At 44.2% G+C, this 24,305-nt stretch overlaps 1 protein-coding gene across 1 annotated transcript in view; it reads left to right on the forward strand.

Annotated features, from left to right (window-relative positions):
• Positions 1 to 24,305, forward strand: part of Dnah9 (dynein axonemal heavy chain 9) — a 328,999-nt gene that overhangs the window by 134,524 nt on the left and 170,170 nt on the right. The window contains exons 34-38 of the mRNA XM_075992137.1: positions 1,571 to 1,679; positions 3,181 to 3,328; positions 9,010 to 9,184; positions 14,482 to 14,655; positions 15,101 to 15,308. Coding sequence (XP_075848252.1) covers positions 1,571 to 1,679; positions 3,181 to 3,328; positions 9,010 to 9,184; positions 14,482 to 14,655; positions 15,101 to 15,308 — 814 coding nt within the window. The remainder of the gene's footprint in view (positions 1 to 1,570; positions 1,680 to 3,180; positions 3,329 to 9,009; positions 9,185 to 14,481; positions 14,656 to 15,100; positions 15,309 to 24,305) is intronic.

Below are 24,305 nucleotides of genomic sequence, written 5' to 3' on the forward strand. Positions count from 1 at the left end.
TCTGGGAAGCTGAATGTCCAATGAGGCAGCACACCTGAAAATCCTGATTCCATGGGATGGCCAGCCCGGAGTGAGCAGCCATCACTAGTGTCTTCAGTGAGACACCCTAGAAATACCTTCCCTCACGTGCTCGAAAGGACCTGCCATTGCTCGCCCTCCTGTTAGTATTGTTTGCACGTCTTCCAGAATTTCCCATCTGTGGGCTCCTTTAATATTTAGAGCTGAGGAGAATCTTAGTCAGCCATTCACATCTTTTTTTTATAATTCATTTCCCTTTAATAAGGAAACTAAATATCAGACACATCCCAAGTCTGTCACCCGCCCTGTGGGATGATAAATGCCTGCCCCAAAGAGTAAATGTTATTTCTTACAGTGGAAACTAACAGCATCTCAGCAAAATGGTTCTTAGGCTGGTCTCCGCTTCTAAACTTGTTTAGATAAGAAACCATGTCCAGATTGGAAATCTTCAAATGGCTCCAGCATTCACAGAATCATTAGGATAAATGCATAGTTTCCCAGTGGGGCCACTTAGAAGGAGGAGCAGAAATATAACACCAGAAGTCCCTTTCCTTTTATAGTTTTATTGTTCCAGTATGGTCTGGTTCATTCAAATTATCAACATCAATTTGAAGCATTTAAATAACCTTTTTCCGGACCCACGGAGAGGCAAGGGTGCGAGGGGGTGAGGTGCAAAGGAATAAAGAGAAAGGGTTGTTGCAGAAAACACTTGGGTGTGGTGGCACAAAGCAGAAGAAATTTGAACATAAGGGCATATCGTGAGTTTGCGGCTAGCCTGGGCTACATAGTAAGATCTGAGAGGTGTGGAGGAGTGGTGGGAAACAGTCCTGTCCATGTTTTCTGCTACTGTGCTAGAACACTGAATGGAAAAGACATTTATTTGACTCACTATTCCAGAAGCTGGAAAGCCAAGGTCAGGAGGCCGTATCTAATTTCTAGTCGTGTAATCCGAGGTAGACAGGAGAAGCGTAAAGGGAAAGAAAAAGGAGAGCTCAGGATCAAGCCTTTGTGTTCAGCATTAATCCATATATGGGGGTGGAGGCCTCAGGGTCTCAGGACATCTGAAAGATTCTAATTTTTATGCTGTTTGGGAAACATTCTCAAGGTATAGCATATCCATGTCTCCAGCTGACAAGAACCCATCAAGTTCCAGTAGTGACCAATACATCTGCATTATCTACCTCTTCTTCACTGTGACCACACAGCTGACAGAAGAAATTTAAGGGAGAAAGGGCTGACTCCCATCAGTTTCATCACAGTGAGACGACACCAAGAGCAAACACATGAGGACGGGTCTCCATATCTTGGCCGATGAGATGTAGAGCACAGGACTGGAAATAGCATCCTGATATAACCTTCACAGGTCTGCTATCCATGACCCTCCTCTGCCAGGCAGATGCCAAGTCCCAAAGATTCCATAACCTTCCAACAGCACTGCCAACTGAGGATAGAGTGTTCCCATGAGCCAATGGGGGATTTTCACCATCAAACCATCAAACCATGACAGCATCACAGTTCCATCCTAAGTGTCTGTCTCTCCTGTGATTTCCAGGTACTGACCCTAGCCAGCAACGAGAGGATTCCCCTTAACCCCACAATGCGTCTTCTTTTTGAGATCAGTCACCTGCGCACAGCCACACCCGCAACCGTCTCCAGAGCAGGTATGACCAACCCTTTTAATCAAGGGACTCGGGGGAGGCAGGTGCTGATGGGATCATATTTGCTTTGGCAGGTGCTGAAGGAAGCTACGAATCTGATCCTTAAAATCTCTGGCCTACTTCTCAACCCTTAAACCATGCCCCCAAGGGCAAACAGGCACCATGAGGCTCAGGCCACATGACTTTGTTCCTTCCGAAATGCTGTTTTTGTGGGAAGGGAAATAGCCCCTGATCTAGGAGCTGACTGCCTCCTCCTGCATGGGGATGTCTTAAATTAGGTGATATTCAGGCCAGATATCACCTCCTTTTCAGTGGAGACAAGCAAGCATCACCACATCAGTTTAACTTTTGGTAGCAAGGGACAATATGATCTTAACTTCCCTCTGTCTCCACCCGATCAATTTATTAGCAGAAACTATAGAAGAAAATATGCCTTTCTGATGAGATGATCAAACTGAGGGTAGGATGGTACAATGGTTGCTAAAATCTTACTGAAAAACAGAGCAGAGCATGAGGACCATAGAAATCTTTGATAGAATGGGCATATCAGTGCCCTCCACCATGGTGATGGTTTCACAGATGGAGTCACATAGCCAAAACAAACAAGGAGTGTACATTAACTGTATGATGCTTTGCATATTGTTAATGCTTCACTAACACTACCCAAAGCTTTCATCAGATAATATAGAAATAAACAAATAACAAAGAGAAACTTTATGATCTCAGACATAATGGCAGATTTTCTCTAAATGACCATACTGAGATTGGTGAACACAGGGCTGGAGAGGGTGGCCGTGACAGGTTACATATACTTAGTAGCTTTTGAAATTGCCTTTTGCCGTTTCCATCTTTCCAGAAATCAGACATTCAAAAGTAAAGCCAGCAAGGCTGTGCTCCTTCCAAAGGCTCTTGGGAGCATTACCCCTTGTATCTCAGAGCTCAGGTGGCCTTAGCCTATGAACCTGTCATTCCAGTCTCTACCTTCTTTACATGGATTTATGAACTCTCAATATCTCTCTCTGTATATACACACATGCACACACACACAAATATACATATATGAATGACATTGGCAAATGTCCCGTCCAGATAATCATGATACTCTCCTCTCAAGATATTCAACTCAGTTATACCCAGAAAGGCTTTTTTGGTAAACAATGCAAATTGAGAGTGTCCTGCAGTTAAGCCATGAACATATCTTTACGAGACCTCCGTTTCACTCACTGTACATTCCCACATGCGGACCAGTATTGCTGATCAATCCCAGATTTCTTCTTTCCTATCTAGACTTGACTCTAGGTTCCTTTCCAACACTACTCTCTCTTTGTCCATTACTTGACATTGGCCCTCAAGACCAAATCCATGTGGCCCTCTGACCTAGGTGAGGGTCCGGTTCTATGTCCAATCTTCTAAGAACTTTTAAACTGAGAAGTTGGCTTCCTGGGGTGAAGAATCTATTGACATGCATGGAATACTCATTGAACCATATCCCCTGTACACTCAGGGATCCTGTACATCAACCCTGCCGACCTGGGGTGGAACCCTCCAGTGAGCAGCTGGATTGACCAGAGGGAGGTCCAGACTGAGAGAGCCAACCTGACCATCTTGTTTGACAAATACGTTCCTACCTGCTTGGACACCCTCAGAACCAGGTAGGCCAAGACACAGGAAGAAAGTACATCAGCACAGCCTTAAAGAACCTGCTGGCTCATAGCTGAAGCCCTGTTGATGTTCTGTCCTGCTCTCAAAACAATGGCTCTCCAGACACAGCAGTTAGCAGAGGGGAACACATATTAGGATGGGCATATGATATTTGTTGTCAGTCCAGACAGGAGCGGAGGTGAGGGAAGACAGGAGCAAGGTTTAAGGTGCTTTTCCTAGGAGGCACGTGGTTATGTCTGAAGGAGGCAACTGTCTGACAGGAGGTGATAGCTGCCAAGAGTTCAGGTTTGCAGAGCAGGCAGCGGTCCCTCCAACTGGCCCAGAGGTCAAGGATACACTTGTCAAGCCCACGAGATCCACTTCCTGTTCCTGACTGTGTGTAACAATGTGAGATCAGATGTGATATGTCACCGGACCAGTCCTCCCAATGCTAGATTCAGTGAGTTCATTTTTACTTTGACCACCTGTATTAGTGAGGTTTCCATCCCTGCAAAAGAGAAATGCCATAGATAATTAATTCCTAAAAAAAGAAAGACTTGTCTTACCTCTAGATCTGCAGTTTTAGTCCATGATCAGTTGACCCTGTTTGGAGGGTGTCTAATAGAAAAACAAGGGAAAGGCATGTGGCAAAGCCAAACCACTTATCTCACGCAGGGGCAGCAAAAGAAAGTTGAAACAAACCAGACCACAATATATTTGCAAATCCACATCCCCAGTAACCTAAAGGTCCCTCTACACCTCTCCTCTTGACGATTCTGCTCCCTCCCAATCACAATAAAATGGAGACCAGGCCACTAACACACTGGCGTTAGGAAACACTCAAGATTCAAGCTATGACACCCGCTGTCACTTAAATAGAAGGTGAATTACGCTGAACTAAGCGGTCAACTATTACAGCAAGAACAGACCGTGGGTGAAAAAAAGGGCTCCCAGACTTGAGCCCTCCTCTGTCATATAATTTGTTGGTTGGTATATGTGTTTATTCTGGGACTTTGAGAACCATTACCATAATTTGGGACAAGAATGGCCATCAGAAATGATACTGATAAAAAACCCACCACACAATGCCTAATTCCTTCGTCGTGGGCCTGTCAAGCACATTGTGATTCCAATTGCTCATAAGGACAGAGGCAGTGGGAAGGGACAATTCCAGCATGCAATGAAGTCATAGGGGATCCAAACACTCTGGCTCTGTATTCCCTGCCTGGTTCCACCCTAAAAAATCTACCCACATGAACAGTGCATTCTGTACAACTAGAAACGGAACTGGAGTCTATACATTGAGATAGTAGCATATTTTAGGTATTTAACCAAACACTGATTTTGATTTGCAGGGTTCATAATTATTTTCCACCTCTGAAGCATTCTTTTTTACCCCATCTTCTACTGTGATTCCTTAGTCTTTAGGGAAAAGAATAGACTTCCTGTTTGGGACTTAACCCTCCCCAGTCTCTTATTGTACATTGAACTGCAGAGTCCCTGCGTTAATCACCATCTACTGTAAGAAGCTTCCCTGTGAGGATTGAGGGATGCGCCAATCTGTGGACACAGCAGTAAGTCATAGGAGTTGTTTGAATACTGTCTCCACTTAGCAAAATATTAGTAGGTTCCCCCTAAGGTCTATGGCCTACTAGGCACAGGTTCTTGGCCTCAGTATGTTGCTGATTTTATATATTAATTTTTATAAAAATAATCATTTCTACAGGTTTTCTTAGGGAGTTTTTATATCATCTACAAATGAAGACACTTTGACTTTTTTTCCTAAACATAGCCCTTTCATTTTCTTCTATTGTGTTATTGCTGTAGCTAAGACTTCAGGCACTACATTGAGCAAGAGTGGAAAGAATGAACACAGCACCTCTGTCTTAATCCTGACTTAAGAGGAAATGCTTGGCTTCACCCACTTACTATGATGTTGCTTATAGGTTTGTAATATACCGATGTTATTATTTGGAGAGATGTTCCTTCTGTTGCCAGGTTTTTTTTTAGAGCTTTTATTATGAAGACATATTGGATTTTGTCAAAAGCATTTTCTGCATCTCCCGGTGTGATCATATGCAAAGTTGGCACTGGCTATAAAGTAAAAGAGGAATTGATGTAAAGAGGAGACTGGGGTAGGGCTAGAACATGAATCTAATATGTCATACTTTGTGGGTTCCAATCTCAAGTCCTTCAGTATTCCTTCCCAGGCTCCCAGATGCCTGATACACCCCTGAGTGGTTCTTTGCAAGGTCAGGCCACAGGTGCCCGTCATACATCTGGGTAAGCTTCAGGAATCTGACTGCAATGCTGTCCCTTTTCCTAGGCAGTCCTTCCTAGTGTTGGCCACACCACTTGTTCCCCTACAGAGTCTTGCTCTAACCAGGCCTTCACTCACTGACTACTGTGTGAGGCTCAGATTCAAAGTTTCTTCCCAGCGGTCTAAAATTCTCCTAGGCCAGGGGTCAGTATAGATTACCATGACACTTGCTCTGAGTTTCTTGAGAGCGTGGTTTGCAGACGGTCTTATGTCTTATGCCACGCCACCTGACCACCAACTCAGCAGGAGTCTTTGTAAGATGGCTTTTCCCAGGCTGCTTCCCTATAGTCCAAAAAGAGGATTTCCCTAGTGTGTCTCCTTTTTCTGCCATTGCAGCTTACTTTGGTCTGCCTCCTACCCCCATCCCATTTTCCAGCTCTCCAAAACATTTGCTTCTAAAAGTACAGTACAGACATCCTGAGGCTCTCAGCCATAATTTGTGGCTGCTGCTGCCTGCTGTTGACACTCCCTTACTAGGGGAAGGAAAAGTCCCTAAAGTGAGGTGACCCCTCTGGGAAGAAGTCTGAGCTTTGTCCCCTGCTTTGTAAAGTCCCTAGTTGATTTGCTATTAAAGCTACAGGCATTTAAGGAATACCGCCCATCTCTTCTGAGCTGTTACCGTCTCCTAGTTTATTCCCTGAAGATTCTAGTAGAATGTGGCTGCGAACTGCCTGTCATCTTGGATCTCGTGTTTAAGGGTCTTAGTATCGTTCACTTAACAAAACACAATTATAAATCCTCTTTTTTGTCCCTTCAAAACTGTTTTGTAGGGGCTGTCCAGCCCTTGGGTTAGATCTAGGTATGGGATATGCAGGGTGCACCTGTGTGGAATCACGGAGCTGTGGAAGATGCTGTGGGAGAGTACAGTATTGCGTTAAAAGCAAGATGAGCATCTCAAACAAGCAAATATTTACAAAAGATCTGAGTCAATATCTACATAGTTTCTATATCCTCACTTTTAGTCACACACACACACACACACACACACACACACACACACACACATTCAGTGCGCTGAGAATCTGCAGAACTTCTGACCCAGAAGCTCTGGCCCACAGTGAAGATGGCCAGAGCTCTTCACCTCTTCTTTCCCATCCTCAGACTTTCTGCTCATCCCTCGGAGATGAAAGAAGACAGTGGAAAGAGAAAGAGAGAGAAGAATGTCACTTGGCCAGACCTGTGTAGCCATGGCTACTATAACTATAGAAGATCTCAGAATCTAACTCCTTCCTCTGGGAGATGTGGGAGCACCTTGTGCCCACTCCTCATCACTAGCATCTCCCATCTACATTTCTTTAAAAATATTCATCTACTGATGTGCCTCGTCCCTTCGTCCACTGATGTGCCCCGCTCCATCCACTGATGTACCCCGCTCCATCCACTGATGTGCCCCGCACCTTCATCCACTGATGTGCCCCGCTCCATCCACTGATGTGCCCCACTCCATCCACTGATGTGCCCCGCACCTTCATCCACTGATGTGCCCCGCGCCTTCATCCACTTATGTGCCCCACGCCTCCATCCACTGATGTGCCCCATGCCTCCATCCACTGATGTGCCCCGCGCCTTCATCCACTGATGTGCCCCACGCCTCCATCCACTGATGTGCCCCGCACCTTCATCCACTGATGTGCCCCACGCCTCCATCCACTGATGTGCCCCGCACCTTCATCCACTGATGTGCCCCACTCCATTCACTGATGTGCCCCACACCTTCATTCACTGATGTGCTACTGGCCACACAAAACCCTCCAAGGCAATCCATAGCCTGCAAACAGCCCCGCATACACACCAGATTCCAGAAAACCCTTTCCTCTCCCTTCCTTTGACAAACTGGATCTCAGAATGCCACAGGTACAAACCTCCCTACTCTCAGCTCTCAGACCCACAAACCCCTGAGGTTTCCCAGACACCAGGCTTCCCAGCCCAGAGCAACCAGTTCCCTGCCTTTCCCCAAGACAAATCCTAGGTATCCTGCGGAAGACAGGGTGTTTGCTGAACACCAAGCCTCTCACTGCAGGCCCTCTATGATCCTCAATACCACTAAAACCTTGAGAGGTCTGAGTTGCAAGCTGGTCCCATCTGGGTCACTTGGACCCTCGTATTGAAGTGGAAGGGCAGCTGCAATCACTTATTATGGTGGCGCCTCATCTGATATGGAGCCGAGATGATTCCATTTCATCATTCTGTCACGAGTGGGTATTGACCAGATGATGGATGGCTCATTAGGACGTGGCTTCCGCGTTACTCATGGAAGTAATGTCTACCGTCAGACCACACACGTGTGCTGTTGTAAGGACTACAGACAGATTAGTGGCAGCTCAAACAAAAAAACATTGAAGCAAGTGGATACTGGGCAACTAATAGGCCCAAGAGAGATAAATGACTTTTAAGGTGGCCATTGAGAGTGTTGTTTATCTGATAGCTCTGAATGACAGAGAAACTGCCTACCACAGAAGACAGCATTCCTTGGTAGGATGTGATGAGAATGTGGTAATATGATGTACGCTGTCCATACAGGTAGAGGGATAAAACTGAAAAGTGTGTGTGTGTGTGTGTGTGTGTACGTACGTGAGTGTGCACAGTCTGTGGGTGTGGGTGTGTGAATGGGGAAGTACGTGACTTATGAGCATGTGTGCACATGTGTATGTGTCTATACATACACATGTGGAACTGGAGATGGACCGAGGACCCTGTGTACTCCACAAGTGCTCTACCACTAAGTCACATCCCCAGCATTTAGCTTCTCCTTGGGCTTTGAAGAAATTACAAGATGGGTGGAAACATGAGCCCCAGTTCATTTTGTCCAGCCTCCTACATTCCCTAAATACTGTGAAGAAAATGTCAATGCAAACAGCAGAAATGAAAAAGAAAGGAAAGGGAGGGGAAGGAAAGGAAAGGAAAAAGGAAAGGAAGGGAAAGGAAAGGAAAGGAAAGGAAAAAGGAAAGGAAGGGAAAAAGGAAAGGAAGGGAAAGGAAAGGAAGGGAAAGGAAAGGAAAGGAAAGGAAAGGAAAGGAAAGGAAAGGAAAGGAAAGGAAAGGAAAGGAAAGGAAAGGGTTGTCAGAGGACAGGATCACACAGGGAACCTTCTGTCAAAAGGCTCTGTGCTCCCATTCTTTAAAGGAAACCGACCCAAGAGTTGCTGTGGATTCTGAAAGTCTACATAGCACCATGGTCCTCTGGGCTCTCAAAGAACATGACAAACCATGAGTTCCCTAAAACCAGGGGGCTTTCATGCCTATGAAGTTGTACCACAATCATGGAATACTCATGGAGTCTTAGAATCTCTCTCTCTCTCTTTTTCTCTCTCTCTCCCTCCCTCCCTCCCTCCCTCCCTCCCTCCCTCCCTCCCTCTCTTCTTCCTTCTGCAGATTTAAGAAGGTGATCCCAGTCCCCGAGCAGAGCATAGTCCAGTTGCTCTGCTACCTCCTCGAGTGCCTCCTGACCAAGGAGGACATCCCTGCCGACTGCCCCAAGGAAATGTACGAACTCTATTTTGTGTTTGCTGCCGTCTGGGCTTTTGGCAGTGCGATGGTCCAAGATCAGGTAAGGTGACATGCTGAGATTGACACCCTGCTGAAGTGTACAGCAGTCAAAACTGACACACACACACACACACACACACACCATAGACTCAGAAGGTAGGCTGTTAAACATTGCATCATGGTAGTTTCCCCCACAAACTGCTCCACTTGCGGCATGAGCCCCTGGCAGGGGCCTCACTGCATTTGGAGCTGTTGCTTTCTGAGTTGGGGAGCCCATCTCTGCTCTCATGGAGTGCTGTGCAGTGCTGGCGCCTAGACCACAGCTGGGGTAGGTACATGATACTCTGCCAGGTGAGTGGTGTTTGAGAGGGTGGCAGATGCTGTCCTGTAGAAACCTAAGGGAGAGGAGCGTTTTCAGCCTTCTAGGGCTCTTCAGAAGCCTGGGCTCCTAACTCTGTAGCAAGGCAGAGTTCACTAAGGTGTCCCCCATAGCCCTGAAACACAGAAAAGGTCATGTCAAATGTTGACTGTGAGTGGCAAACCAAGTATGGGGACCAGCATCTGGTAGCCTCATGCGGTTTAGGCATAGAAATATTCACTCAAGAATATCTCGGCACTGGACTCCCTAACCCTTGCTACATTCAGAGCCCCTTTCTTTACTTTAGTGCTCTATAACCGAGTCTTCCCTGACGTGAGAAAGACGTCAGGAACATGGACTATGTGAACAGATGTTTAAGTCGACATTAAAGTGTTTTTTAACTATAGGCACAATTCTGTAGAGATTTGTTCATCTTAGACTTATCTGCCTGGTCTGAATGAAACATTTGACTAAGACTTACTGCTGTCTGCTCCCCACAGTCTCTGGCTATTATTATTCCACCCTCTGCTTCTATGCGTTTGACTATTTTACATTCATTATATATGTATATAATTAGTATATACCCTATTGGTATATTGTATATAATTAGTCCCTCCATGCCTGGCTTATTTCACTTAATACCTCCCTGTTAACATCATGCTTTCCTGAAGAGATTGTATGTTTGGTATGCTTATCCCAAAACACAACACTAATAATCGAAAGGGGAGCAGTGCAAGGAAATTGGGACGCGTTGGGCAGGTTTATGCCTTGATTATGGTGATGGCCTCATAAGTGTGTGCTTAGCTCCAAGCTCTCTACATTGTATACATTGATTAGATGCAGCTTTATGTGTCAATACAAAGACTCAAAAATAAACCACCAAGAAAAGAAAAAGAAGGAAGGGAGCGAGAAAGGAAAAGAGAAAACACTGACAGGATTTGAATTGTAACTATCAACATTACCTGAGAGACTGTGAGTGAGAAGTTCAACCTGTGTCTTCCTTACTCTCCCCGTGTGTCCAGAGGATGCTGACAGCTCCTGGGTTGTTGATGAGGACATTGTTCTCATCACCCAGTGTGGATACATGGAAGGTGCTGAGAATAATGCTAGCATACACATGTGTCTGTTAGCAATATTCTCCTAACCCAAACATCCAGCTACAAAGGAATATCTGGTGCTGTCTCACAACAGGGGGCCAAACTGTGATTGCTAGAGAGTTATGATTTACTCCATCTTGTGTGTGATTATGGGGCTCGCTCTCTTTCTTTATCTCTCCCCTCTTTCTTGGTGTATGTTTGTGTACATGCAAATGTGTGCACATTTGTCTGTGGAAGTCAGAAGTCAGTGACACACGTGTCTTCTTCAATTGCTCTACAACTTTTCTTGAGACAGTCTCTTACTGTGGCCTGTGGCTTATTGACTAACCTGGACTGACTTGCCAGTATTCCCTAGAGATCCTTGGCCCTGGGATTCCAGCCATGTACTGCTGTCCTCAACTTTTACATAGGTGTGGGAATCTGAACTTGGGTCTTCAAGCTTGTGTGGCAAGTACTTGACCAACTAAACCATCTTCTAAGCCACCTAAAGCTCTTCCAAGAAAACTAAAGTTTCAGCCTTGCAGGACAAGGCCATATTGGAAGAATCCAAAAAGATTTGCTCCTTCAAAGAGTGCACACGCCCTTGTTCTAGCAACATCCATTACTGCATGTTGCTCAGACAATACAGAGCAGCTCTCACAGGCTCCCTGTTCCCTGATCCCAACCCGGATGTAGATACCTCAGGGTAGGGTAGGAAGAGAAAGATGTGCAGGCTCAGGTGGTTGACATCTCAAAAGTTCTGTGCCTGTTCTATAGTGTGCAGGAGCTGCTCTTCAGACAGCTATCTGGACTGCCCTGCCCTGCTTCACAGTTCCCGTCAGAGGCTGAGTGTGCAGAATGGGTAACACTTGGCTGGAAAGAACAAAAATCCCCAAATGCAGAGACTTATGCTTTTCCCCTGACTGCAGGCTCTGGCATTCCAGCTGCTGAGATGCCATCTACCAACTCCTGGGCTCCTCACCCACATTAGCAGTGGGGTGTCAGGATGGGGACACCCGATCAATTTTCCAATCTGCATAGAGATATTTAAATCCACTCCATTCTTTCTAACAGCCCTGAAGAAAGCACCTTTCCTAGGTGTCTTACACTCTGGGAACTATGGGTAGCCATGCGAGCTATGGGGAGAAACAGAGGAGAAAGCTTTTAGCAGCAGGGAATGCCTGGAATCCCACACAGCCTACATTAAAGCCAACCACCAAAGGGAGTACTGTAAATTAGAGAGTAGGAATTTGGCCAGATATTTGCATCAGCACCACCAATGGTGCCTCACTTAAAAACCTGTCAATAAGGCCACACACTAAACAAAAATGGAGCCTATGCCAGCATGGAAGGACCAATTAAAAAGAAAACAAAAAAAAGGTCCTGGTGAATAGTTTTTAACAATCACAGAAAGTGCTCTCCCGCAGAGACGTGGTACAGAGAGCACAAGATGGGAGTTGGGGCTTACATATAAAAAAGGGGGGATCGTTCTAACCAGTCAGGATAACTCAGAGCACTGCGAAAATTGAATGTGGTGAAATCAGATCCTAAACTCTATAATAGGGTGCCAGTAACATTTTAATGTCATCTAGGATAAAGGGCATGACTATAACAGAATGTGAAGCCATGAGAGACAAATTTCATTAAAATACATTTCTGCAAAAAGCCCCAATGAGATGGATACAAAGGGGACCAAACAAAGGCTCAGTCAGCAAGGGTCATCTGGTCTTCAGTCAGAATGGAAGCTGAGATCAAGTGCCAAATTATGGGATGGCAGGGGGACGAATTGGTGTGACCCAGCCTGTGACGAACTAACCAGGTAGATGAAGGAGTACTAGAGGTGAAATGAGAAGATGGACAGACGTGTTCTTTCTGAGAGTAGCCTCAGCTTGAGGACTCCCCGGGAACCAAAAGGGCCTCCAAGGACTTCATCTATGAGTTAAAATGGGGGTTTTCTCTGGGATTAAATTTAAAGAGAAAAAGACAACATCCCCTTAATCTGACTTAAAATCAAAATAAGAACTACACATAAACCTGTCCCTAGTTTTGGCCTCTTTCCATTCTCTTTTCTTGTTCTTGTTTTGGTTCTTCCAATTTGGTCTGCTGTTGGTGTTATTTTTGTTTTGAGACAGGTTCCATTACAGCTCAGTCTGGCCCTAAACTCTTGGTCCCCCTGCCACAGCTTCTAGACCACTGGGATTATAGGTGTATGCCACTGGGTCAACCTCCATCAGCATTTTGAAGCAGAAGAATTTTATCCTATTTACTTAGAAGAGAGTAAAATGAGAGTGTCCCATTTCCCTCGGGATCCAGATCCATTCTCCACATCAGCCCTGTCAGCCATCTAGTCTGGGAATGCTGTCTCTGCCCTGCCCTCCCTGGGTGTCACCTACAACTGCCAGTCTGTATTCTGTACAATATCTCCTACATTTGTGTGTTTGCAGTGTGGTTCCGCTGTGCCAAAGGGTTACTGTGTTTCTGCTGTGTAGAAGGGTTATTGTGTTTCCACTATGCCAAAGGGTTACTTTGTTTCCACTGTGCAGAAGGGTTACTGTGTTTCCACTGTACCAAAGGGTTACTATGTTTCCTCTGTGCAGAAGGGTTACTGTGTTTCCACTGTACCAAAGGGTTACTGTGTTTCTGCTATGCCTAAGGGTTACTGTGTTTCCACTGTGCTGAAGCGTTACTGTGTTTCAACTCGAACATAGTAAAGTACACTGGGCATTCAACTCTACCCCTAAGGGGTTCCTGCTTTATATGAAGGCATGAAAATTATACATGCAAACTATTATTTCTCTCAGAAAGGCCAATAAGCTTTGTCTCCTCTGCTGTTTCAGGATAGTATACCAGGTCTTGAAGGATGCTTAGAAGTCTCTTCTACAACCTTCATCTTTAGATGATGAAAGTGAGAAGCAGGAGGATGTGACTAGCCTCTGTGACTCTTCTTGCTCAACCGCACTGCGTCCCTTGCTGTCAGCCTTCATTTACGTCATGAAATTGCTCAGTCTCTGATGCCTGGGAGGATGGGAGCTGGTTTCTCTCTCTCTTCCGGAGGTCTTGGTCCACACTTGCTCTTCTGGCGGTCATGGACCTTCCTCCCTTCTGTGTCATCAGATTCTTCCTCCCTCGGTTTTCTTTGCTTTGGAGCAACTGTGATGTATTCCAGGGGCCATGCTGTAGTCACGTTGTCAAGCCAGGCTGCTGTACGTAGTTATCATACTCCATGCCACATCTAGGACACTTATAAAGAAAAGGAATTTGTTTAGCTCTTGGCTCTAGAGGCCAGATGTCTGGGAGACCGGCTCTGTGCCTGCTTCCCCGATGTAAGGGGCATTCCATGGGTGACAGAGAAAATGTGCAAGCTTCAATCTCTCTTCTCTGGAATCCATCATGGAGGTCCTGCCATGTGACCTTGTCACATTCTAAGTCTCCTTTCCATAAAGGCCTCACCTGCAGGTTCCTTTAATATGACTTTGGACATTAGTGTTCCAGCATATGAATGTTAGAACGTGGGGCTGGAGAGGTGGCTCGGAGGTTAAGAGTACTGGTTGCTCTTCCAGACGTCCTGAGTTCCAGTTCCCATCAACTATGTGGTGGCTCACAACCATCTCTAGTAAGATCTGATGCCCTCTTCTGCATAAAGGCATACATATGAAGATAGAGAACTCATGCATCAATGCTAGGACACATTTAAACCCCAGAAAGTACCAGAGGGCAAACTCTGTCCCAGGGCATCCCCTATGTTCTGGTCCTTGATGGGACCAATGCTTCTGGAGCTCTGTCATTCCTGGGAGCTGCTCTATCCTAGAGATATATAGGTGAGCTCATTTTGCCTCTACTCCAACCTTTGTCAGTGCCAGGGTCTCCTGCCTGGGTCCCCTGGGCTCTGGAGAATCTGTGGCCTGACAAGCCTTGTCTTTGCAGCTTGTAGACTATCGGACAGAGTTCAGCAAATGGTGGCTGACTGAGTTCAAAACAGTGAAGTTTCCTTCCCAAGGAACTGTCTTTGACTACTACATAGACCCAGAGACCAAGAAATTTGAGCCCTGGGCTAAGCTCATACCTCAGTTTGAATTTGACCCTGAGATGCCTTTGCAGGTAAGTGGGACTGAAGACCCAAGGGCTTGGTACCCGTGAGGGTACTCAGAAGCAACCCCTATTGGTATAGAGTATTTGACCTTGTGTAACCCAGTTGGTCCTCAGGTGCATTCTTTTTCCAATCCTAGAGGTAATTAACCTACAAGGTCTCCCACAGGAAAGGAAGCAAATAGAGAACCCAGTCAGCACCCTTAGGGACAGAGGAGAGGAGGTGGCAAGGCCAGAAGGTCCTGCAGTCCCTTTGGAGGGGTCTCAGGGAGACAGGAGACAGGGGTGGGTCTCTGCTGTGAACTTCAGGGTGCAGGGACAATGAGTTTACCAGATGGACAACCAGTAGAAGATAGGGAGGATGCTCAGACCTCTCCTCACTAGAGAAGCTTCCCCATGACAGATTCTCCTCTGCTGGAATGTCCCAGAACAGGCCGCCTACAACATTCTGTTCCAGGCTTGTTTGGTACACACAAGTGAGACCATCCGCGTGTGCTACTTTATGGAGCGGCTTATGGAGCGGCAGCGGCCCGTTATGCTGGTCGGCTCTGCGGGCTCAGGCAAGTCCGTGCTGGTGGGAGCGAAACTGGCCAGCCTCGACCCTGAGAAATACCTGGTGAAAAACGTGCCCTTCAACTACTATACGACATCAGCCATGTTGCAGGGTAAGCAGCCCCAGGGGCCTGGGGTGTGAGTGGCTAAAGCGCTAACAGGACTTCTGTGCTTTCTCGGCTGGGCCTTCGTCACCCACAGCACTATTTCCTCCCTTACCCCACGCACCTCTGCCCATGTCCCCAGCTCTTAACACTGCCTCCTTCTGTCTTTCCTCCTGCACCCTATGGCCTGTTAAATTCCATCAGAGTCATGCTATAGCTTCACAGACTGGAGCCCCGCGCCCCTTGGAGGTCTGCGTGGGCTCGGTAGGCACAGGTGCTGGAAGCATCTATGGATATCACTTCATCCACCCCTCAAATCCAGTGGGTGGGGTCAGAGGCTCAGGTGAGGAGGATGGCTGCCTAAGGTCACCCCAAGCAAAGCCTCATGGTGCATCCTGTCTTCTGAATTCTCTTGGGGTCAGTAGTGAGATATCCGTGGGTGTTCATTCGGCGACCATGAGGGAAGGTAGCAGGGCAGACTGCCCCTGTGCTACTCACTTCTCATTGGTCCTCTCTTACAAGAGGGTCTCAGTCTATGAAGAAACACTCAGCACATGAATGAAAACCTTTTCTAAGGTTTGAATGGCAGCACATGCTTGTAATCTCCATACCTAGAGGCAGAAATAGGGAGGGCAGCCCAAGTCTATCGCCAGGGTGGACTACATACTGAGTTCCAGAGTAGCCTGAGCTACAGAGGGAGTCCCTGTGTCCAAAAACAAAGCAAAACAAACAAGCTTTCTTTTGAAGATCTATCCAAGACAATGCTTCAGCAAACCCTGGTAGAAGCAGGTTTGGGGAGCAGCCTCTTCCTTGTCCTCCCAATTGTAACTGGTAAAACAGTGGAGAGCTTTTACATACACACACACACACACACACACACACACACACAAATATGCACATGTGCACACACACTCAAAAATGCACACCTGCCCTCACACATGTGTATATGCACACGTATACATGCACACCAATACACACACACACACACACACACTGGAAAAGCTCCAATTCAGATATTTAGATAGAAGATGTTTGTATCTTTGGCAATGGGTAACCTAACTAACTGAAGGACCTAAATGAGTCTGACCTAAGTCATCTTCACTTTGCTTGCTGTAACTTTAACTTTTTGTGTGTGATAAACCTATGCCTGTGATGTGAAAACTCCCACCACAGCCTACAGCAAGATACCAATACAATGTCAGAGAGCATGGAGTCACTGAGAAAGAGATGCCCCCACCATGCCCACTGCCCCATACTCTCTCGGATCTGAACAGAGGAAAGAACCTCCAGGGCATAGCTAACGGCACAAGGCAGCAAATCCTTCAGGGTAGGATGAGCTTTGTGGTTTTATTGCATTGCTATTATAGTTACTTATAAGTTCATTCTTTTGAAGTAATGTCTCATTGAACACTCAGACAAGTACTGGGAGGAAGGGTTCTGCCAACAATTGGAAAGGAGGAAAGCTGACACCTAGTGTCAATCAAACTCAAGAGACATCCACCCCAGGCTCGCTCAACAAAGAGGCAAACTAGTAGAGTTGTTGTGCAAAGCCCTTAGTCTGATGACCCACTGTTTCACCCGCCGCTGGGATGTCAGGCACTGGGGATCAGGAAGACTGGAAGCATGTGGCTTAGCTATACAAGGCAGGCAGCATGCTGGCAGAAACAATGAGTGTTTACAATGGATGTGCAATGGCAAGCGATGGGATGCAACCTAATTACTCAATGTGGTGGGATAATTTGCAGAATTACAGACAGAAAAGCTTCACACGGGTGCGGTTGAAATTATTTCCATAGCATTATCAAGTGACAAAAAAGGAGATACAAGTCAGTGAATGTAGCACTCTCTACATGATGATATAAAAAAATATATAGATATATGTTCAGCAGTTAAGATCCTGGGCTACTCTTGCAGAGGACCCAAGTTCAATCCCCAATACCCATATTAAGTGGTTTACAACCACATGTACTCCAGCTCCAGGAGATCTAACACCCTTGTCTAGATGCCATAGGTACCTACACTGATATGTACATACACACACAGGATGCTTTTAATTTATGAATGCCTATTACACAATGGCTACCCACCATGGTACATACATATTCTCTCCAGACAGACATATAAGAAACTGGCAATAGTAGTGGCCCCTGGCATGAAGACACTAACACTGAGACTATGGTTGATAATTAAATGATTCTAAATGAAATATTTCGGAGTGCAGAGAAGTCCATACTGTGACATAGCAGATGCCCAGGTACCACCATCCAGATTCAGCAGATGTTAGCACACCTGCCCCACCCATCTTCCTCCTCCCCACTCCTTATTAATGTGAGTACCAAACCCAGAATGCATCATTATACAAACTTTTGATACCTACCTGTAGTCACAAAACGTACAGTGCTCTTATAAATGTTAAATATATATCATACTGTTCTCTCTGGCAACTTCCTTTTTATCAGTGTTTTGATACATGCAGATCTATTTCATTTATTTTCACTCCTACATAGAATTCTATTATGGGGATAAATCAAGGCTCTTTTATTCATCATCCTACTGAAAGGCAGCATAACTTCCTTTTAAAATTTGTGTTAGTTCTTTGAGAATCACGTACAGTGTGTTCTTGTCATATTCACATCCTACCCAACTCGATCTGTCCCCTTCCCTACCTACCCAACTTTGTGGTTTATTTATTTTATTTTTTTACTTTTCTTAACCCGTGTCTGACTTGTGCTGCCTGTATATTGGATGTGTAGCTTTCCATTAAAACATGGTCAACTTATTAGGAACCACAATCTTAAAAAAAAACTGATTTTTGTCTCTCCCAGCAATTATTAATGGCCAATAACTCCTTAGCTGGGTGGCGGGGGTGGCTTTGTGCCTACTTCTTCTTATCCATCTTGCGATTTGGTTGGGCCTGAGATCACACAAGACTTGTGCATGCCATCATAACTTATATGAATTCATATGTGCTCTGCTGTGTCAAAAGACACTGTATCTTTGAAATCATAAGAGCCTGGGCTTATACTGTTTCCACGCCCTTCTCCACAATGATTCTTGAGCCTAGGGAAAAGAGAGTATGATGCAGATGTCCTATTTAGAGCTAAGCATTCCACATTCTCTTACTCTGTGCACCAGCTGTTGGTCTCAGTGTTAATTGCTGTCTATTGCAATTACAAACTTCTCTGATAAGGACTGAGAGATATATTAACCTGTGAGTATAACAGTCAGTATCGGTGAGTTCAATGCTATTTCCCTTTAGAAGAATAATAGTAGTAAATTATCCCCAAGGCCTATGACCTCTCTGGCCATAGGTTCTTAGCCTGAAAAATAAAATGGTGCCAGGTTTATGTTTCATCTTGTGAAACAGAATTAATTCTAATCAAATAGTAATTGGTTACTTCCATGATAGTCATACCACTAGTATAAAAGTGGGCGTGTGTACCAGGCCTATTAGTATTACCGTAGCTCCCAGGGTTCACAACTGGGTAAGATGGATGATTTCCTTTCTTCTCCAGTAGTGTAAATGGCACCTTTCAGAACTTTGAAAATTAGAACAAGTAGGGATAAAGCTTCCATATCAATACCCACTTGATTGGTATGGTATTGATACGTTCTCTGACTCAAGTGTATGGTATTATCAGCAATAGGATCTTACCATCAAATCTCAAAGGACAGTTAAGATCATTAGCAGGAGCCTGCAATGTCTGGGGGGAGGGGTCTGTGGACTTCACTGGCCAACAACTCCAAAAGAAGTAGCCCATTCTTGGCACTGGGCTTTCGTTTGGTAGCCTGTGGTGTCAACTATGGGTAGGATCCAATTTTAACTTTTGTATCTATTATACATAAATATATATCTATATATTAGCAAGCTTCTACTGTAATAGGTTTTCATATTATTTCTGCAAAGGTATTTAGTGTTATTTATTACTCCCCATATTCCTTTAACTACCCTGCTCGCCCATCTCCCACCCCAGTTTAAAACCCGCTGTTATATTATTACCCTATTACTCTATACTACTGACCCCGCACCTCTTACTAATTTCCTGGCATCTGTGATTATTTCTAATGAAATACACATATCTGAAGGTTCAAAGTTTTTATCCACAAATGAGAAAAAAAACATGCAATGTTTGTTTTTCTGGAATGGGTTAGCTCCCTCAGAATGATCATTTCTCGCTCCATCCTTTTGTCTGAGAATTTCATAATTTTGTTTTTCCTAACATCTGAATAATATTCCATTGCACAAATGTATCATGTTTTCACTACTCATTCAGCAACTGATGGACATCTATAGGCTATTCCCTTATCCTACCTCTTGTGAACACAGCAGCAATGGAGACGGATGAGCAAGTATCTCTGTTGTAGTACAGAGTCCTTTGAGTTATGTTCAAGAGTGGTATAGCTGAATCGTGCAGATAAATTTATTTTGATTTTGAGGAACCCCCATTCTGATTTCCATAGTGTCTGTGCCGTATTCTACTTCCAACCAATAATGAATAAATGTTCTCCTTTCCCTTCATCCACGCCAGCATTTGTCATTGTCTGTGGGTTGTTTTTGTTTATTTGTTTTATTTTGTTTGGGGGCTTATCTCAGCCATTCTGACTGGGGTAAAATGAAATTTCAAAGTAGTTTTAATTTGAACTTGCCTGATGGCTAAAGATGCTGAACATTTTAAAAAATGTCTCTCAGCCATTTGTGTTTCGTCTTTTGAGAACCTGTTTAGTTTCATGCTCATTTTTTAAAAAATGTATTGTTTGCTTTCTTGATGTTTTATCTTTTGAGTTCTGTGTATATTTCAGAGAGTAGCCCTCTGTCAGATGTAGCCGATAGAGAATTTTTCCCATTTTAAAGGCTCCATTTTATGAAAGGTTTTATGGAGTTATAGCAAATATAGTAAACTGCACATATTAAAAGTGTAAACTTTGGTAGGTTTTGAAATATTTACACACCCATGAAACTGTTGTCAATGTTGAAATACTGAATGCGCCCACCTCCAGGTTTCCTCATGTCCTTGATAATCCCTCACTGCCACCCTTCCACCCTAGACCAAACATCTATCAGTCTTCCTTCACAGCCAGTGAGTTTGTATCTTCTATTCCTTCGTCTACTAAAACAACACAATGCTCTTTTTGCTTGCCTCCTTCCTCAGCTGCATTTTAAATTAACCCATGTTGTTCAGTGTCAACAGTTCTTTCATTGCATTTTTGAATAGTAAGATAAAATTTGTAAAACACTCCAGATGATTCCTAACACAAAAGTGCTTAGTAGGGTGAATCTATTATTATAATAATATTAACAAAATGCTTCTCAAAGTTGAGTCTCTGTGTTATACTATTCTTCCTGAGCCACAGCTGCCAGAATCAAAAGAGCATAAACAAATTTTTCTTACTTAAAAGAAGCTGAAAAAATTATTCTGAAGGAAAAAAAAGAGCTAATATTCTTTGGAAGAAGTACTATTGCTTTGAAATAAGAAATAACCCCACCCCACAGGCCAATCCCACGGAGTCTAGGGGACATTTTGCAGCTCATACATTGTTTTAGCCCAGCAGATCCTTTTTCTTCACACCAGAAGTTCTTGCATAAAGGAGGCACCTGCCTCTCTCTTCTCTCAAGGCATCTAGGTCTGGAGTCTCCATTGAGTCCTCCTTGAACCAACTGAAATGCAGATGAGGAGTGTGCTTCAGGCATTCCCACAGCTCACATAGCGCTACAGACAGCATAAATCCAATGCTAATATAGTCAGCCGTGTGCTAAGAGCTCCATCCATACCCTACTTCATTTCATCCCCTAGCCACCCCATGACACCTCGTTGGTAATGCGTTTAGTTATAAGTATCAGAAAACCTAACGATAGTGATATAGAAATCACAAATATATACAAACACATGCACTCACATATGCACACATGCACATATGTATGTATGCATCCAGATGCATGCACGAAGAAGTCCGAAAGTAAATGATTACAAACTCTAGATCAATTATTTAATGATACCTGTGTCAAATTATTTGTTATTCCCTTGATTTATCCTTCAAGGTGTCTGAATGTCTTCTGCTTCATTCATTCCAAATAGGGAAAGGAGGGATGTGGTGTCCCACACCTGTAATCCTAGCTTGGGGATGCTGCAGCAGGTGAATCAAAGGTTGGAAGACAACCTGGGCTATAGGGGGAGACCAGATATAGATGGATAGATGTGTAAGGATGCATGGATGCTTGGATGGGTGGATAAAGGGATGGGTTGAGTACTCAGGAACCGCCTCGGTTTGTGCTTGTACCTCACTATTCACAGTTATGGCCACCCCAGCTGGAATGCATCAAAAGAGAATGAAGCTGGGAGCCATGATGGTCACGGGTCTGACCATGACTTCCTTTTTCAGAAGATGAGCACACAAGGCTTACTATTTTAAATGTGTCTTCTTTCAGAGTCACCCTATGAGTTAACGGCAAAGTTGTCTGATTTTTACCAAACTCTATGGCACTTCTACTGTGATACTCTGTAAGGCATGCATTTTAATTTCCACAGTAGAGTGCCATCTTTGCTCTACGTGCCTGACCTATGGAGTGTGCTCGTATCTGTGTCTGGGACTGGGACTGTAACAGGCCCTTCCTTCATCGTGAAAAACCTCAGGCTTTAACAAGCTACTCTCTGCTCTGTCCACAGTCATGCTGGCAGTGCTTCATCTCGCATAGAAGTCGCTGTTCTCCATCCCACCAGATTCTCCACACACCCAGCTGTGTGGCCTTTCCTCCTTTGGCCAGGCGACAACCTAGTGATTTATCTTTGCTTTCTGCTGGGGCTCGCTTGGATGAAAGCTCACTTCAGCTTTCTTTTAATATCTTTCTTGTTGTGCCCTGGTATTTCCTTTATGAATAACTATGACCTCTTCCTCCAAGACTGTCACCTGGAACAAGCTTTCCCTTAGAAGAGGTGGAATTGTACTCCTAATCTGAGATATTGTGGCTACTGGAATTATACAGATTTAACTCTGAGCTTTCTAACAAGCAGTTCCTAAAAGGCAAATCTGAGGTAGCTTTTATGGGGTCTGATAGTTGTGTCATCTTAGATTACTGGTACAAATTAAGTTGCCTCTCTTTCCAAATTGGTCTGGGGTCCCTTTGGGTCTTTGTTTTAGTAGATCTTTTTCCGTCTCCCCAGATCTTTGCTCTCTTCTCATTCTTTTAGAAAATGGGAATAAGCTTTTTAATAATAATAATAATAATAAATTTTACAAAGAGCCACAGACTAACCAAGACAGGAAAGAGCTTGGTTGAAGGTTGATGGACTCAGAGTTTCTGCTGAGAGGAGCTGGCTGAACGTTATGCTCACGGCAATCCTGCATTCTCTCATCATCCAACTGCGATTGAATTATTAGTTCAACAAATATGTGAGGGCTTAATTACACTAATTAGAGAGGAGCTGAGGTGTCTGAAAGTGTAAGATGAGTCCCTGTAACCTGCTCATTAAAATCTAAGGTTACCAGATACCTTCAAAGAGTTACTCACATCCATACCTCAAAAGAATGCTGTGCTCGCACGGCTGTACGTAGAGAGCTCCCCTTAGCTCACCATCTTCTGGAAAGGGAATGACACAGACTAATGCTAAGTCATCTAGTGAGCAAGAATTCTGCTTAAAACTGTGGTGATTCAAAAACAAAATGATACTGGAAGCACTGCCTTCAGACAATAGAGAAGTCGTTCCATAAATTATAAAACGTAGCACAGCCATTAAAACAACATTTCAAAGGGATCTTTATTATCAGATAGAGAAATCTGCAATAGAGCCAGGCATTGTGGCTCACATCTGCAATCCCAGCCCTCCAGAGGCTGAGGCAGGAGGCTCATTAGTTTAAGGCAAGCCTGTGCTTTATAGTGAGACTGTGTCACCAAAAAAAAAGAATTATATAATATATTAAATAAAGAATAAAATATATAAGCAATATGTTCACAACAATTATGATTAGTAGAGATTTTAAAAATCTAATAGAAAAAGGTATCTTGAATAAAGTACAGGAATAAGAATATTGGAAGAACTGCTAACTGCTTGGTGGTAGAATTCTGGCCAATTGTCACTTTCATCTCTGCAAATTTTTGTGCATTCTAATCTTTCCAGAATGAATATGTATGATTTTTATAGTCATGCAAAGCAAGCTATTTCTTGAAAGAATACATCAAAAGGAATTACAGATACAACCGAAAAGTCTTAACATATGAAAAACTTAAATAATCTGAAAGGAAAATAGTTCAAACACGAGTACACAAATCATGTGATTGCAAGGGAAGTCATGATTAATTAATTATTGATGCTATCTACAAAAAAAATATGGAGCAGGCAACGAACTGAGAGTTTCTAAAGGCAGAAAGCAATTGGCGGCCCTGTGCAGACAATGTTGCCAGCTGTGGTTCACTGAGAGTCTGCAGAGTCTGCAACTGAGCAGACTTGGGGTAAAGCCCTGGCTTTGTCTCTTTATAGTCATTTGATCTTGGCGAAGCCCCCTTGATTTATCTAAAGCTCAGTCTTCTCCCCTAAAAGACTTTTAAGAGGTAAAGACAGTTCATCAGAGGGGCTCTAAAGGGAGCTGGTATCACAGTGCAAGTCAGCTGCTTACAACAGCAGTCCCTGGCATACCAGTATGGATACATGAATGTACTTGAATCTAGACAGTGGAGGACCAGAATGGTTGGGAACAACCTAAAATGCTGAGGATGAGGCACAAGGGATTACTCACCCAGTGTGATAGTTTAATGGTTAGTGTCAAATTGACAAAATACAGAATCAAGATATAAACCTCTAGACATATCTGTAAGGGGTTTGGTAGTCAGAAGGCTTTTCTCCATCTTGTTCAGAGCCACTGGACCAGTTTCTATCCACCCACCGGGTCCCTCTTTCTAGTTCCCACAGCCATTTATAAAATAACCACTGTGAGGCTTATTATCAGTTACAATTGTTTGGCCAATGTATTAACCTTCTTACTGGCTAGCTCTAACTATTAAATTAACCCATTTCT

The sequence above is a fragment of the Microtus pennsylvanicus genome, chromosome 11 (genome assembly GCF_037038515.1).
Source record: "Microtus pennsylvanicus isolate mMicPen1 chromosome 11, mMicPen1.hap1, whole genome shotgun sequence".
Taxonomy (NCBI): domain Eukaryota; kingdom Metazoa; phylum Chordata; class Mammalia; order Rodentia; family Cricetidae; genus Microtus; species Microtus pennsylvanicus.